The sequence below is a fragment of the Eleginops maclovinus genome, chromosome 9 (assembly GCF_036324505.1).
Source record: "Eleginops maclovinus isolate JMC-PN-2008 ecotype Puerto Natales chromosome 9, JC_Emac_rtc_rv5, whole genome shotgun sequence".
Taxonomy (NCBI): domain Eukaryota; kingdom Metazoa; phylum Chordata; class Actinopteri; order Perciformes; family Eleginopidae; genus Eleginops; species Eleginops maclovinus.
The window spans coordinates 14071815-14088435 of NC_086357.1; the positions used below are offsets into that span (position 1 = coordinate 14071815).

Genomic DNA, 16621 nt, shown 5'->3' on the forward strand with positions numbered 1-16621 from the left:
TATACATATCACCCTGCTATTATGTTTTTTAGAGATGTACTGCTGCTTCTTAATGGGGGGGGACCATTAATATTGGGAACACAATAGAGGCTCTAAGTAGTGCTGAAACAACAATCTATTCATTAAGTGCCCAAAACAAAATGAATCGGGACCTGCGGTATTATAATTATTTATTTTTCCCTTTTTTATTAATGTTTTTCTAGTTTCAGACATTTTCTAATGAGTAAATTAGGAATATATATTTAATTGTTAGTTGCAGATCTAAATCAGTGAATGGGTCGTGGTGTTGTAAAGACACATCTTATAACAGATAATGATAGTTATCTTTATTAAATCCGCTTGTAGTAGGGTTTTATCACAGGTCAAACTAACTGATCATCTGATTGAGATCTCAACTTTGTGTTTTGCGTTGTAAGCCACTGGTACTTATTTACAAATCCAGCAGTTACCATTTCAAGTCGTACTACTTTGTCAAATTGTCACTCTCTTTTAGCTCAGTGTTTGGTCTCTACCAACTCCTAAATTACCTATCTAGCTCTTAAGCTGCTAAATGCTCTACTGTGTTCACCAGCGGTTCTCTAACTGTGCCTCTCTGCTGACTGGTGCGGGGCAGGAAGTGTGCACAGGTTCGAGTCATAATATTAGGTACAGCCGCTTTGAATTCACATTTTAAGTTTGGAGTTAGTGTGCAGGTGTTCCTTTCTATATGGATAAAAAAAAGGATGTGTTAAACTTGTTTTAATAGGCATTGTGTTCCAACTTGAGTTTCTAACACAATGTCTGCTGCGCTGTTCAAGAGCTATAGTCTGTTTGTTTGTGACTCTCAGGAGCAGGTTGTTGTGATCACCCTCAGGATATTTGGATCACTGCTGCTTCCTCCTTTCTCCTCAGGGTCTACATATGTGCCCACACATGCAAAACAAGTCCATTCATCATTTAGTTGTGGCTTATTACAACATTTACCCAACACTGATGAAAATGACTCTTTATCTGGCTTCCTCTAAATGTGGCTGCTCAGAGATTGGGCCGAGCTAAGCTCTAGATAACAGTATAATATATGAGGCCATTAGCCGAGTGAGGAAGTGCTATTTCAGTACATTACTTTCCCCAGACTAAAAGTTATTTAGAAGAGTTTAAATCTTAAAGGAAGCAAAAAACTTCAGTCTTCCTGTCGTTTTGGCTGCAACTCCTGTAGAGATACACAAATGCATAAAAGCACACACCGGTTTTATATAAAAGCTATTGTATCAGTTAATCCTCTAATAATAATATGTGTGTTTGTTATTGCAGTGCTGCTATTCAGGAGACTTATTCCAAATCTATGAGCAAACTGGCCAAGATGGCAAGCAACGGAAGTCCACTGGGGTGAGTAACACTTTAAAAACTCCTAACATTAAGGCAACTCGTCCTTATCCCCTACAGTTAAATTCATACTGTTGGAAAGTGTTCGTTACTGTCATTATAAATGTAATGTTCATATGGCTGCATATGACATATGAATGAGTACCATCTGCATCACCAAATGTTCATACTGTGAGATAATGCCCCCTCTGCTACTTAGCCTGTATGGTTTCATACATAGAGAATGTTTTCTGTTTTACGACACGTTTCCTTATAAAAACTAAATGTATATATGTAGTGCTAAGTAGTTGGATTAAAGAACAAATAAAGCGAACTTGTTTTAAAGGTGATGACATATAAACCATTGAAGAGCACATTAAGACATTAAAGGCTGATTCATTGATTAAACTGTTTCCTGCTATGAATGATAGCAGTCGGTTTAATATGAGCGTTTTCGAACTCGAGAAATGTCTGAATGTAAGATTCTGTTTCAGTGCTCAGTCCACAGCACTCAGATGAAGCAGAGTGGTTAAATGTTAAAAGTCTTAATAAATCATACCTTATGATGTTTCCTCCTACTAAATTTGACTCTTTCCATATAGGGCATCTTTCCATGTCTTCGTAAATTGCTATATTTTATCAAAATGTTTTTTTTTCTTCTAAGTCATATAATAATAATAATAATAATAATAATAATAATAATAATAATAATAATAATAATAATAAAGCTTTATTTATAGGACCTTTCATGCAAGATGCAGCCCAAAGCTTTACAGATACAAAATAAAGATGGAGAAACATACTGTAATTAAAAACAAGTTATAAACATACAGAAAGAGTTATATTACAGAACCATACAATTATAAAACATGAACAATGATGCAACTAAAATGACCCCAAAGAAAAGCCAAATTAAAAAGATAGGTCTTCATTTTAATTTTAAAAACTCCAATGGAGTTTGCTGTTCTAAGATCCAATGGGAGGCTGCATGAAATCAGAAAGCAGTATAATACCATGTTGTATGGCTGTGTGGAGTAAGACAACGTTGTAACCACAGTATGGCACTTAATCTTAAATGGAGAGAGAGTTTTAACCTAGCAGTGTCATTGATGCTTGTGTGTATTTTTCCCAGGACTTTTGCTCCCATGTGGGATGTGTTCAGAGTGTCTTCAGACAAACTGGCCCTCTGCCACCTCGAGCTGATGAAGAAGATGAATGATCTCATCCGGGACATCAACAAGTACGGAGATGAGCAGGTCAAAATTCACCGCAAGGTATGGGCCTGGGATCTTTATCGTAAGCTTTAAAACTATCCTGAAATCTGGTTGATTTTTGTTGTGCCTGTCTGTTTTTCTGTGAGGATAGACTTAGTTCTCTTTTCATTGTGTGCCCTTCATCGAGCCTCCCTCATCCTGATCTAATTAATCTAACCAAAATCTCATTACTGTCTCCTCCCTTCACAGTAATTGCTGCATATTCCCAAAAGTACAATGATGATATGTACAGGATGTCCATTTGTTTTGTTTTGTGTGTGCGTGTGTGTGTCAACCAGACAAAGGAGGAGATGGTGGGGACAGTGGAGGCGGTGCAGGCGCTGCAGGTTCAGAGCGGCCACCTTCAGAAATCAAAGGAGGGTTACCACGCCAAGTGTTTGGAGCTGGACCGGCTCAGGAAGGAGGGAGCTCCACAGAAAGAACAGGAGAAAGTTAGCCATCACTCTCTCTATTTTCAGATTTTTGTCAGATTTCAAACGGTCTTATCAAGTATCATTTAGAAGAAAATTAAAGGGTTGGTTCACAGAAAATGAACCAACACATCAATGAAAGCGATTAGAAAACTATTTCACAGCAGTAACTCAAAGTTTTTCAAGGTTTCACGGGATAATTAACAGACCTAAAAGTCTAAGAGTAAAATTGTGAATAAGCACCATTCTTACTCTTCTTTAGTTTGTGTTCAAATCAGCTAAGTGTTGCAGTGCCCAGAGGAAAGACAGCTGCACTCTGTACTATGACAGTGTTTTGAAGCGCTGATCGATGTATCTTTAGCACAAACATTTTTCCTAATGCAGGAGTGTGAGTTAGTTTACCTTCAGCTAGATATTACTGAGAAATAGTCCCTCCTATATCTTTTGACATTGATATTTTGTAATGTGGGAGGAGCGATTCATTAAACAATGAGGCTTTCAAGTGAAAAAAATAACAGATTTTTGGCAGTAACTTAGCATCGATCAGAGTATTTAGTGAGTATTCAGTTATCTGGTGTTGTACTGATGAAACTATGGGAAGTATAAATGTATACTAAATGTACCATTGGAGCCGCTCTCAAGGTATTTTTTACCTGGCCTTTATTTGTGATCACTGTTATTTGTCAGTGCAAGCTATACCTCTATAATTCAATTCAAATGTTATTTTAAAAAAGCCTTGAAAAAGTAGTTTGTCAAAACACTCCCAACCTAAGGTTCTCTTTTCTGCTGCTCAGTCTACTTCTGGTCTTCATTTGTAATAATCTGTGTTATTACTTTGGTATGCAACATCATTTTGGTACCAGTTTGAGTGAGCTAGGCTTATATTTGAGGAACTAATTAGAATATGAATAGATGATGTGACATCTTTTGTACTTAATACAGGTCCAAAAGCTGCTCCTCGTGTCCTGCATCGATTTTCCTAAGTAGGCTCTGGGACGTTGTGTTAGTGTCTGTCTTGTGACCCTAAATCCATCTTACGTTTGTTTATTGTTTTCCATTTATGAGACAATAGTTTCTGTTTTATGGTGGTTACTTGTTTTGTTTTTAATGTACTGACTGAATACTGAATGAAGTAGTTAAACTGGAGGCAGAAATTGTTCTCAGGTGTGTGAATGAGAGTCTTTAGCTAGAGGCCATTGTTTTCCTCACCCTTTCCTTTCCTTTCTCACTAGGCGGAGCTGAAGTCTAAGAAAGCAGCTGAGTCATTTGGGCTGTGCATCGAAAAGTACAACCGCGTGGGAGGAGAGTTTGAGCAGAAGATGAGCGAGTCTTCGCAGGTCAGCTCTGACACCAGCTGGGCCGTGGGGCCGCTTTTTCTCTGTCTCTCCCCCCTCCCCTCTGCTTTGGTGTTTTGATGTGTTTCTCCGTCTCTCAGGCTTTATCTCTCTTTAGCTTCTGACTCACCCTCTCCGTAACCTCCTCCCCACATCAGAACTCCATCTTATGTCTTATGCCTAATACCTTCCCAAAAATAGAAACCTCAACCCCCGACTCCTAAACACCCACCCACCTGCACATCGTGCACATCCTGCCCCCCCTGCTCATTACCTTTCATCTCTGCCTCCACACTTCCATGGTAACTGCTGCCGTTTCCATGGAAATCCTTAACAAAACCCCAAATGAGTGCGTCTGTGTCTTACATTTGAAATGATGACTGAAATCCTTTTGAACAATTATCTCTAGAAATAGCTGTGAGGGGGAAGATTCGGCCGTTAGCATGAAGGTTTGTGTGGTTCCTGGAAGATAACAAGTCAACAAATCAAAGGAGACGTGGAAGAAGACATAATAAATAACCGATCAGTAAATAAGGTGCTTTTATCAAATAAAATAGTTTGGCTCATTCAGTCCAGACTAGGGATAATGCAAGATGTAGAACGCATTCAGTGGACAGTTGGGGATTGCTCAAATGCTGACTGAACACAAGGTGTGCGTTAAGACTTAAACTACAGACTAGTCTGAAATATCTGTGAAATTGGCCCCTGGAGTCCTGTCACATGGCAGATGGAAGTAAAGTACCTGAAAGCTGAAAGCAGTTGTGAGGAGTGGGAGGGGAATGTTTTATCTTTGCACTCTATCCAGTTAATTGGAGCAAAGAAACTGGCAAAGCACACTGCCCACAAACTCACTTCACAAACAAAAGCCAACAGCACTATATCAAGCCAATTGCCCTGAACCAGACAGCGACAAATGAGCTGGCTGAATTAAAAGCAGGATCAAACCTAAATACTAAATCCTTTTAAATTATCGCTTGTTTACGGACCTGGCAACCCAGTGCCTCTTCTGCTGGCTGAACGCTCCTCTGCAGCGACTCCTGATGGCGCAGATCTCCTTATAAAGCTAATTTCTGTATGTGCAGGTGCAGGTTTCTATTTGATTTATTTCTGTTCTTCTCTTACCACCCCTAATTTGAGAAGCTAGAAAGTTTCCTTTTTATGTTTTTTTATTTAGAGACTTAAGCATACATTGAAACTGAAAGAATTAGCCAACTCTCATTATCATTACTTAAAAAGTTGTCTCAAATTCATCTTTTTAGAAGTTGAACAGAACATCTTGGATTTAACGTAGGAGTAGCTTTGACGTTATGTGGTTGGGTTTTGAAAGGATTTAATAAACAATGTAAAACATTCTTTTTGTTTTTCCTCTCTATTATGTGTGTAGAAGTTTCAGGAAATCGAGGAGGCCCACCTGCGACAGATGAAACAGCTGATCAAAGCTTACTCTCACTCCATAGAAGACACCCATGTTCAAGTGGGACAGGTATGTTCAACCTGAGGCTTTTCAAAGCCTGAATCCGTGAGCCTCCCCTGAGACAAAGGTTGGCAAAAGGGGCCCCCTTTGTTTAATTGCTTAGTCTTGTGATGTATCATCATTATAATATTTGATTTGATATTTGCTATTGATAATTGACATACCTGCAGACTTAACCAGATACTGTTAAACAAAGGTCTGTCTTGAAGCATGTATGTATACTCAAGTTTCTTACTTTTTTAAAAATATATGGGAGAGCATCCCTCATTTCATGTCAGAATTAAGGACAAATGAGTAGCCATCATGTACAAACATCACCGACAGTTTCATTTACTTAGAAGTAACTTTTGGAGTAGTGTTTATTTAAAGCTAAGTGGAATCATTCAGCAGATCAATGGCATTAGGAATTTTAGTTTTGTTCTTCTTGATAACATTTCAATATAAATCTCTTCATCACACAAAGTTTCGTTAAAAAAAACAATCATTTCAGTGCAACTTTGTCAAATAATACTTCTTGTTCTGCTCTGTTACAGGTCCACGAGGAATTCAAGCAGAATGTGGAAAACATCGGCATTGATAACCTCATCCAGAAATTTGCGGAGCAGAAGGGCACGGGGAAAGAAAGGCCTGGTAAAGTTCAGCTCACCATGATTCATTCTGGCTAATTTCTAGTTGGAGTGAAATGAACACAAAACTTCCCCAGCTTGCATCACAATCAAAACAGTATTGTGGAGGTGGATTAGTTCATTCTGAAACACAAGTGAGCTAGTGGTTCAACTGAAAGCCTGTATTTATATATGTGTGTGTGTGTGTGTGTGTGTGTGTGTGTGTGTGTGTGTGTGTGTGTGTGTGTGTGTGTGTGTGTGTGTGTGTGTGTGTGTGTGTGTGTGTGTGTGTGTGTGTGTGTGTGTGTGTGTGTGTGTGTGTGTGTGTGTGTGTGTGTGTGTGTGTGTGTGTGTGTGTGTGTCACCTGCAGCTCTGGTTGGTTTTGAGGAGTACATGACAGCTTTGGCACCAGAAGTTGGGAAGAAGAGTCGGGCAAAAGCTTTCAGGATCCCTGGCCTCGGCAAGAGGGACAAGGAGCCAGACTCTACGTGAGTGTGTGCACAAACAAACAGGGAGAAACAAACGTGCTGTGCTCCACAAGCTCTGATCTTGTTAGTCTTCCTTTTTTGCTGCTGCATTCAGTCTGACTTTCTTTTAAATGCATCTATGTGTTTTTGTATTTGCAGTGACTCCACTGCACCAGAAACCCTGGTGAGTATCTGATATAACACACACCCATACACTGCAGCTCCAAAGCCACTGACTTAATTATCAGTCCTGTCAGACTCCTAAATATTCAGTTCCCTACAGACTAATGTGATTTAGGTCTGCCTTTTGAGAAGGGTGTACGCCTTTTTATGAAAGATGGTGGAAAGATAATCATGTACATGTGTGTGTGTTTGAGAAAAGAGAGTGGGCAGGAATCATCTGTCTGATTATTACATCACTGATGGTGTGGGGTTTCCAAGGTTTATTCCGGTACTTCTGAGAAGAGGTTTCTGAGATACTTGGCAGCCAGAGGGGAAGTGCGTTATTGTGTACGACAGTGTGTGTGCTTTCCTGTGTGCAAGTGGTGTGTGTTTGTGTGTGAATGGGCTTTGGACGTGATCTGACAGCCTGACGTGGAAGAGAAGAGTAAACAGCAGATCACATTGGTGCAGTTATTCAACTCTTTCAAGGGCATTATGTTTCTGAATATAGTGTGACGCTTACTAGTAGTAAAAGCAGAGGTCGCCTGTTGCATAAGAGTGTACATGCAGCAACACAGTCCATTCACCATCTAGATTTCACAATGTAAGTTATTATCGAAACAAAAACTCGGAAAAAGTGCAAATAAATACTGTCCATTACTTTTATGTTTAAATATATATATATATAATATGACTGGGACATTTGGGGGTGTGCTGATCTGCTGTCTTAATCTTTAAAGGGGTGTTCACTTTATTGAATTGGTAGCTGGATAACATTTAGAAAGGAGTTTAAGACAAGGGGAAAGCCTGTACTACTTAAAGCTGCATTTAGTGATTTCTGACAACTAGACGGCAGGATAACCGTACCCCAAGCTGACAACACCCACTATTGACTAAACAACACCTTTATACATGTGTTTTCAGTAATGTGAAAGAGATGAAGCAGAAAAATGTCTTCATCTTTTGAAGTCGTGTTTCTGTTTATTGGAAGAATAACAGTAGTAACTCTTTCTCTCTGCTGTTGCTGGTAAACAGGCGGTGTAAGAGCTTTTTTTTTGCCTAAAACGGCTGCCTTTTCTATTAAGAGGGAACCAAAACAGTTAACTTGTTTGCTGTACCGCTAAACAACGAGCTGAAACTCACAAAAAGCTCAGTAAAGCCGAGGGGAAGCTACACAATCAGGAGCTAATTCTCCGTAGGCTCATCACGTCCAGCCTTAAACATTGTTTTTAAAACATTTTTAGAAAAATATATAGTACTGCTGCCCTAAATATATGTGAGTGAGTCTCACTACTAGCCTTATCACGCACTATTCTCTTCTGTTAGTATTGTTCGTAGTATTCAAAAATCAGATTTCCTTTCACTATTATCTGATAAAAAGTATACAAAATGGGAACAGTTACACGTGACCTACGGCGATCTGTTGACTGAAACCAGATCTCATCAGACACCATCTGTATATGTTCACACTCAGTCTAAAAATATCTGCTCTTACGTTGACTGAATTGTAAATAAGGCCTCCCTCATCTGTTATTTTGAAGATCATATGACCACAGCTGACATCTATCCAGACGTCCCGACCCTAAGAAATGTTTCTAAATCTACAGAAAGCTTAACTGCAGCTGCGCTGTTTGACCTGTTGGTAATAACACTTGTAGGAGTGAGTCACTGACACACCGTCCGCATTTTTAGGGGTCTGTTTATCCTCTCACACACTCTCTCACAGAAGGCTCTCAGTGGTACATGTAGGCTGCAGTTACACAGTATGACAAAGCACTTCTGTGTGTCCGATATGTGGCTGAAGTGCCATTTGTCTCCCTGACCCAGCTGGTGTCCGAACCCCTCTCTTACTTGTGTGTGTGTGTGTGTGTGTGTGTGTGTGTGTGTGTGTGTGTGTGTGTGTGTGTGTGTGTGTGTGTGTGTGTGTGTGTGTGTGTGTGTGTGTGTGTGTGTGTCTGTGTTCCCTTTGATACAGAATTCACCCCTGGAGGTAGACGACGAGGGATTTGTCATCCGAGCTGACAGCACTCACAATGATATCCTTTTTTGTGCTCACACATGTTCTGCCAGAATATTCACCATAACATCATATTAACACTTTTCATTCTTTATTCATTCCTCAAATGTTCCTGATTATAGGTGAGTCATGTAACTGCCAACAGGTGCTTGATCTGCGATAACTATTTGATGAATAAAAGGAAAAATAACGTTGCTCCTCCTCGACAAAAATTCACAAAGACACTTTAGATTTTTAAAGAAATGAATATCTTTCTTACAGAAATACAGATTATGTTTCAAACTAAATTCCTATTTTTTCATCAACAAAATTGCGCTTTGATATCGTTAGAGTTGGTTTTTAATGATATTGGTGCTGTCTTGTCATCATATCAGTCGTTGAAAAAAGTATATATATTTCCTATTTTTCAATAAAATGCACATCCCTTTACAGATGACTTTTTTGTGGTGAAATTCAAAAACATATATGCTTGTACATACAACCCTCGCGATGTTGCTGTTCTTAGTATTTCACCATGAAACATTTTTGCTGAATAGACTCTTAAGAGCACCCTTGCTAAGATGGAGGCGTTTCAAATGAAGTGTAGTCAGAAGGTTGGTGGGCGAGAGGCAGGTTCAACCAATTTGTTCACACAAGCGGCCGCATCCATCGCCTCATTAACTGCAGAGTTGTAGACAATTACAAAGGTCAATGCTCTATTCGTTGGAGCCAATTATTAAGTGACTGACTTTATCAGTTGCAGCTCTCAGCCCTCAGCGCTCCAAGATAAAAACTCTTCCTGACTTCTCCCCATCGGCCCCCGCCTGCTCAGAACACATGGTTTACATTCATCATACAGCCTCCTGCTGCATTAAGCGTCTTTGTCCGAATCTTCTAAATAACACGAGGCAAATACACTTCACATGATGTGTCGCAACACTTCTGCGTGCAGCAGAGTGCATTCCAGAGGAAGAGGAAGAAGGGGGGGACTTTCATTGAGGGTGATGGTGCAGCAGGAAGTTGCAGTTTGCAGGTGTGTAGCTCTGCAGTCCTCTCCTCCATCACACCAGGCAGTTCTTTTTCCTTTATTTGTGTTTTGCATAGTGTTTGTGTTGCACTGCACTCTAATCGGCTGCCTGCTTCACACTCATTTCCTGATTTAATCAATCTTACAATAAATCAAAACTACTCTTCGCTCTTGAAGGAAGTCATAGCATTTGTACAAATGGTAATTAAACAGTGGTATTGGTTTTATTTTTGAGCAAAGTTCTCAGAGAATAATCGATTTAGCTGAAGCCTACTTGACAGTATTTTACAATTTCTTAGGCTTTTCTACAACTAAATGTCATGGCACAAATTAAGGCCTTTTTTTTCATTCTGTTTTGAAAATTTAGCCAAAACAATCCTGAAGTACAGTAACATAAGCTAAAATGGACCTTTGTGCCATAACTCTTGCATTTCTTGATTAGCTCTTACCAATCAACATCACTTTTCCCTCCCTGTTTACACCGTGAGCTTGTTCTCCTTGACCATCCTCTCTCGGTACGCTGCTCTGTGGACAAGGAGAACAACTTTTACTCCAGTGACTCGGACTTCGATGACGAGGAGCCCAAAAAGTTCCACATCCAGATCAGACCGGTCACCAGCAGCAGTCGCAGTAACTCCGCTGCGACGGAGAAAGAGCTGAAAGCCACCGTCGGGTCGCTCACTCTGCCGCCCAACAGAGTCGCCCGGCCACAGGTCGAGTTTGTTTTGATGTTTCTGCCACGTTCTGTGTGTTTGTCAGAATCCCCCTGAAGTCCTTTTTACTCACCTATTCCCTGAGCTAGAACCATTTCCTAAAAGAGTTTTGGATAATCTTAAGTATAGATACCTTACAAGAAACTATTAGAAACACATCCTTTTTCCACTGTGTGACATGCCCCTTTATTACGCTGAACATGAGAGATTTAGATTATGGTTTAGCTTTGCTTCTGTAAATAGTCATTAAATCCCCAGAAACATATTATTTTGCAGCTGAAAATAACTAGAAACAAGCCCTATTCCTTTTGGACAAGCTGATCTGAGGTTTCCAGCTGTTTAAAGTTCAGACCGTATTTATCCATTCGTTGTTATTTTGAGATTTTTAAAGAAACAGGATTTTTTTTTTTACATTTTAAGAACAATATAGAATTCCATCATACATTTCTTCAACATGAGTCCTCTGTATTGACCATATGTCCCCACTTTTGAATTTCAGGTGACTGTGAAGCGGCAACTCTCCAGTAAGTTTAGTCAAATGTGTCCAAATGTGTTTGTCTGTTTTTGGAGTCGTTGTCAGTGTTAATGTACTTTAGTTTATAGCACAGACTTCTGAATGCTGATGTTTCTCTGCAGGAAACTCAAGTACTGCAGGACTTCGCTCAGAAGAGGGCGAAGGTGCCTCCCACAGGGGTGAGTCAGATTTAAGTCTCTAATTTTTCTTTATCTAACCATTTTATCAATCTGTCAACACCTTTTTCTATGTCCATTGTATAAACCTGAAGCAATGAATGTCTTTAATACATTCACAGAAAACAAATCTGCAACTATTTGGATTTTATGGGAATATATATTTAGGAATATGTATGTAATGTACACATTGGATGATTGGAAAAGTTTAACAACACAGGCTATAACCAACAAAAAACAACTCTAAACATTGGATACTATGGGGTTGATATAACACATGTTTTTTTCTATTGAACAAAAGATGAACTGATTTATCAAGAAAATAATGAAAGATTTAAATATAATTAAGGATAAAGTCATTTTTCAGACACAACCACATCTGCAGGACTAAATTGAGTATCAGCCTCTGTTGCCCTCTACACAGCCTATCTCCATTAGTCACACCCGGCCCTCTGCTCCTGCTCCACAGCATGTTTTATCACGGAGAGGATCGTTAGCGGCGGAAGGTTAGGCTGAAGGTTTCACAGCAGCAGGGAGTCTCTCTCTAAAGTCAGGAGGCAGCAGGATTAATGATTAGCTTCTGATTGAAGCGGTTGCTCTGCAGCGACCGCAGCAGCAGCAGCGGTGGCTGGAGCTTAGAAAGACCTGGATAATTGCTGGTATTTGTCACAGAGGAGGTAATGGCTGATGGGTTTTCCCCACGTGTCGTCCTATCTCAGTCGATCTCTCCCTGCCATCAGCGCTGTGACGAAGAACACTGCTGCTGATTAGTCCTGATTGGGAAACGTGCTCTGCAGTGAGTCGCTGTGTCTAACTTAAGGTGTGTGTGTGTGTGTGTGTGTGTGTGTGTGTGTGTGTGTGTGTGTGTGTGTGTGTGTGTGTGTGTGTGTGTGTGTGTGTGTGTGTGTGTGTGTGTGTGTGTGTGTGTGTGTGTGTGTGTGTGTGTGTGTGTGTGTGTGTGTGTGTGTGTGTGTGGTCTCATTACAGATGGAGAGCAGGAAGGCCTCCGCAGGTCCACCTCCAGTCCTGATCACAGCAGGTGAGACGGCTCTGCTCTACATATCTCATATCTGTCAGACGGGGAGACTAATTTGGAGGATCAATAACATCAACAGTGGACTTTACAGCTGAAACTCTTCCGATTTCATCCACAATCACTATCTTTTTATTTAAAATCTTTCAATTTCAATCTAAAATTATGTCAGACCCCCCTTGCAATAGATACGAAATGTCTTATTGCAAAATCTAAATGTACTTTAATAACAGGCTCCACTCTACTGTACATGCACAATAGCAGCAGTGATGTTTTTGTTTGTTGTTATAAGCTGTCCAGTTCATCCAAAATTCCAATCACTCCCTCAACCCCTCCTCCGCCCTCTTCTGATGTGTCTTCTTTGTTTCCTCTTGGTCACTTTACCAGGTTGAGTTCAACACCGTTGAGTTCTGACAGTCTTTTCGGACCGCCGCTGGAATCTGCCTTCAAGTCCAAAAGCTTTGATGGTCGAGACCAACTCAGAGAGCAGAGCGCCTTTGGTGCCTCTGAATGTATGAAATGTGTTAAATATATTCATTTAAATATTTTATTTATTACATTTAAATACCATATTGTAGTATTGACATTAGTATGAGTGTTTTGTTTCCAATTGGTATTCATCTCACTGGTGTCTAATGCTTTTGTTTCAGACGCTGCCTTCTCATCTGACTCCTCTTCTCCAGAGAACGTTGAAGACTCTGGCCTGGACTCGCCTTCTCATCAGCCTCTTGGGCCCTCCCCAGAGCCGGTGGGTTGGGCGGCTTGGCCTCCTGTGTCACAGAGTAAAGAACCAACACAAACACTGGCGCGACCTGCGGACCCTTTCCTCTCTGCTTTCCGTGACCCCTCCCATGGTCGTAGTCCTCACCCTCAGGACGACCCTGCCAGCGCCTGGTCCGTCGCCTCGTCACGTCCCTCTCGGGCCCCCCGAGACAAGGACCCCTCTTCCATGCGTTTCCCTGCATTCCCCCAGTCCCTCCCCCTGCCTGAGATGGAGTCGTCTGTGTGGAACTGCAAACACATCCCCGCCGAGGACCCCTTCCTCGCTGCGTTTGAGAGGAGCGTCACCCAGGAGAATGTGAACCTGTCTGACGCCTGGTCGCGTCCGCCGCCTCGCCCAGCCCAGGAGGGGAGGGGGGGGGAGGTGCGAGGGGAGTCATTTTCAATCACCTTTAACAACACAAAGACACTCCCAGCCTCATCCTCTTCCTCCTCCTCTTCATCCGCCTCCAATCGTAAAAACAGAGACAGGAAACGAGACCAGAGCCTCCCTCCTCCCGTTACTTCTGATGACCCATTTGCGATCACGATGATCGGCAGCCCAACGCACCAGTCTACGCTGGCTGCAGCAGCGGGGTTGATCCTTCCACACAGCAGCAGCAGCAGCAGCAAAGGGGCTGGGGGGGGCTCCACCAACAGCAATAGGCTGGTACTCGATGCTAATTCAAACTCTCTGCCCACGGCTCAGCCCAAGAAGGAGCTGATGCACTGGAACTCTGTCCACAACCCGTTTAGTGAAAGTGTCTCTGGAGGGCTGGGCAGCTCCAAGACACTCGAAGGAGGAGGAAAAGGAGAGGGAGGAGGAGAGAGGAGGAAACATCGGTCATCAGAGAGCGAGCCACGCAGGAACGCCCCTCCACTCACCAGGCACTCAGGACCACAGGAGGATCTGTGTTTCTCCACAGACAAAGATCAAGACTGCCTTGATCTGAACACCCCGATATCCTGCAGTATCGTTCCACACAAGGGTACGCATTTCTTTATCATTACTACGGCTGCATGTCCAACTTCACATCATTTCAGGATTACAGGAGTAGACATTATCAGTAACCTTGTTTTAAAAACTAAGAAAGTATTTTATAAAATAGAATGGTATCCCAATGCTTGTGCCATGGCCTCCCCACATGCACAATCTTGCAATGTAAACAAAGTGAAGAATAATTTGTGTAATTCCCAGTGAGTGTGATACACCCCAAAATCTAATATGATTTTTCCTTGGCTCATGCTTCACGATTCCACCAAGTTTGATTAAAATTCAGAGCAGTAGTTTTTCTGTAATCCTGCAGTCAGACAAACATACCAAGCTGACATAATACCTCCATGGCAATAAAAACAAGGTACCTTCAAAAGGGAAATACTCAGCAGTTTGATGAAATGAGGTTTTAAGCTATGATTGAGTTATAGCACTCAATCTCTACCTATTCTGGCAAAGCTCTGTACAAATGAGAGACATGGATTAAGAAGATCAGGAGGATTCTGCGACCCTCACGCTGGCATGTTTCCCCTCACACTAACTACACAAGACTACAGTGCACTATGAAATACCCTCTGATATATTTGGTATTTGAGATCTACCCCATACCACTATCTACCACACTTCCGAAACCAAACCTTAAATGAAGATACGTTTTCTTTCTTTATTTTACGCATTACATCCATTTCATTTTGATTTCTAACAAAAGCACAACAGCCTTTTTAATTAGTCAACATTGAGGTTAATCTCTCCATCAGAGGCCTGCCTGCTCAGTGGTGTATTAAGGGCTGAATCAGCTAAACCTTCTACTAGTTGATTAATAAGCCGCAATTTCTGATGCATGTTTCCTGGCTGATGACTAAACATATTAGCTGGATCTTTGTACCATGCTGATCTGAGTGGATACCAGATGAATAATTAGTAAAACGACTATTTTTTCGTCTATTAGTCTTCTGAGAAAGAGACGCAGGTACTCCGACTGGAGAACCAAAGGAATCCCAAACAATGTGCAAGGTTCACAAACAAATAAACAAGACATCGCTAGGAAGTAGGAATTGGGCAGGATTGTTTTTGTTGTTCTTTTACATATCTGTGAAGAAATCTCAGATACCATCAGGATGCTAAATCCTCTATTAATCCAATCCAAATCAAATGTTGTTTTGAGCCAGCTTGTATTGGCAGCGCGCCTCGTTCAGCTGTTCTGGACACTACTTCTGATTTCAGAGGATGTGTGTCTCTCGTCATCGTGTTTCACCGTTCGATTTCAAAATTGGCTATTAGTGACTTTGTGTGTTTGTGTGTCTGTAAGGGTCCAAGCTGAACTTCAGACAGGACACAAGTGAAGTGCTCACAGCTGCTCCTCCGAAAGTGACCCGGGCCAAGAGGACTTTAGGCCGACTCAGCGGCTGTGAGAGAGTGAGATATTTATTCATATTCTCCTAATATAAAGGTGTGGTTTCTTTAGTACAACTTGGCTTGATTACAAGTCTCATAGAATTATAACTTCAGCCCTTAAATTATGGTCATTCTCAACTAAATTAGAGCTATAACATGGCAGATGAGGAAAACCTTACTGAGTTTGGAAAATGAAAACTCCAGATTCAATCCAACCAGTATAATAATCTTCTGACCATAATAATGTAGACTGAATATGACGTGACCATTTCTGGCCATATAATGGCTGTTAAGGAACTTTTGACTCTCTTTACCTCCATTTTTCAAGTGCAGTTCTTTGTCAACAGTGTCTGAAGGTCAATTTCATTTATAGTTTGTTTCACATTCCAATTTCATGATATTCTTAAGAATGAAATGTGATTGCACTTTGTGTATATCTGCTATCATTATATCTGTGGCATCAATTGCTTTAAAATCACAATAGGATCATTAATCTGAAATATCCCTGGCACAGAATTTGGTCCAATGAAAGTAGTTATTGGGACAGGCCTGGCCTAAATAACCACTGCTTGTGTTTCAGTCGCGGTCTCTGTGCTCCTCCCCACTGCCGGAGCCCAGCCATTCCCTCACCTCCTCCTCCTCCTCCTCCAGCCCCAGTGAGTGGGGCCCTCAAGCCAGGGACATCGATTGGGCGAGTCAGAACCGAGCACCCAGTCCTGCTCGGGTAGGACAAGCCTCCCCGCTTACCTTCCAGCACCAGGACCTCCCACAGAGACAGTGTAAGCCTCCGAACGTGAATAAAGTTACTCTACAGGACTGATGTTATAAAGTAGAGGCACGATTAAAGACATTTACTTTAAGGAACTATTTGATAGTTTCGAAAAGGAGGCTTAATCACTTTCTTGGAACTAGATAAAAAGATCGATTGAAACTGTCATGTTTGATA

The 16621-nt window shown here is 41.3% G+C and overlaps 1 protein-coding gene across 1 annotated transcript in view; it reads left to right on the forward strand.

Moving 5' to 3' along the window:
• fcho1 (FCH and mu domain containing endocytic adaptor 1) overlaps window positions 1-16621 on the forward strand; it is a 45535-nt gene that overhangs the window by 24357 nt on the left and 4557 nt on the right. The window contains exons 4-20 of the mRNA XM_063890857.1: window positions 1291-1365; window positions 2474-2615; window positions 2894-3046; window positions 4258-4362; window positions 5744-5842; window positions 6367-6463; window positions 6810-6927; window positions 7066-7090; window positions 9044-9104; window positions 10611-10804; window positions 11304-11328; window positions 11441-11497; window positions 12482-12533; window positions 12915-13039; window positions 13178-14275; window positions 15590-15696; window positions 16256-16454. Coding sequence (XP_063746927.1) covers window positions 1291-1365; window positions 2474-2615; window positions 2894-3046; window positions 4258-4362; window positions 5744-5842; window positions 6367-6463; window positions 6810-6927; window positions 7066-7090; window positions 9044-9104; window positions 10611-10804; window positions 11304-11328; window positions 11441-11497; window positions 12482-12533; window positions 12915-13039; window positions 13178-14275; window positions 15590-15696; window positions 16256-16454 — 2732 coding nt within the window. The remainder of the gene's footprint in view (window positions 1-1290; window positions 1366-2473; window positions 2616-2893; window positions 3047-4257; window positions 4363-5743; window positions 5843-6366; window positions 6464-6809; window positions 6928-7065; window positions 7091-9043; window positions 9105-10610; window positions 10805-11303; window positions 11329-11440; window positions 11498-12481; window positions 12534-12914; window positions 13040-13177; window positions 14276-15589; window positions 15697-16255; window positions 16455-16621) is intronic.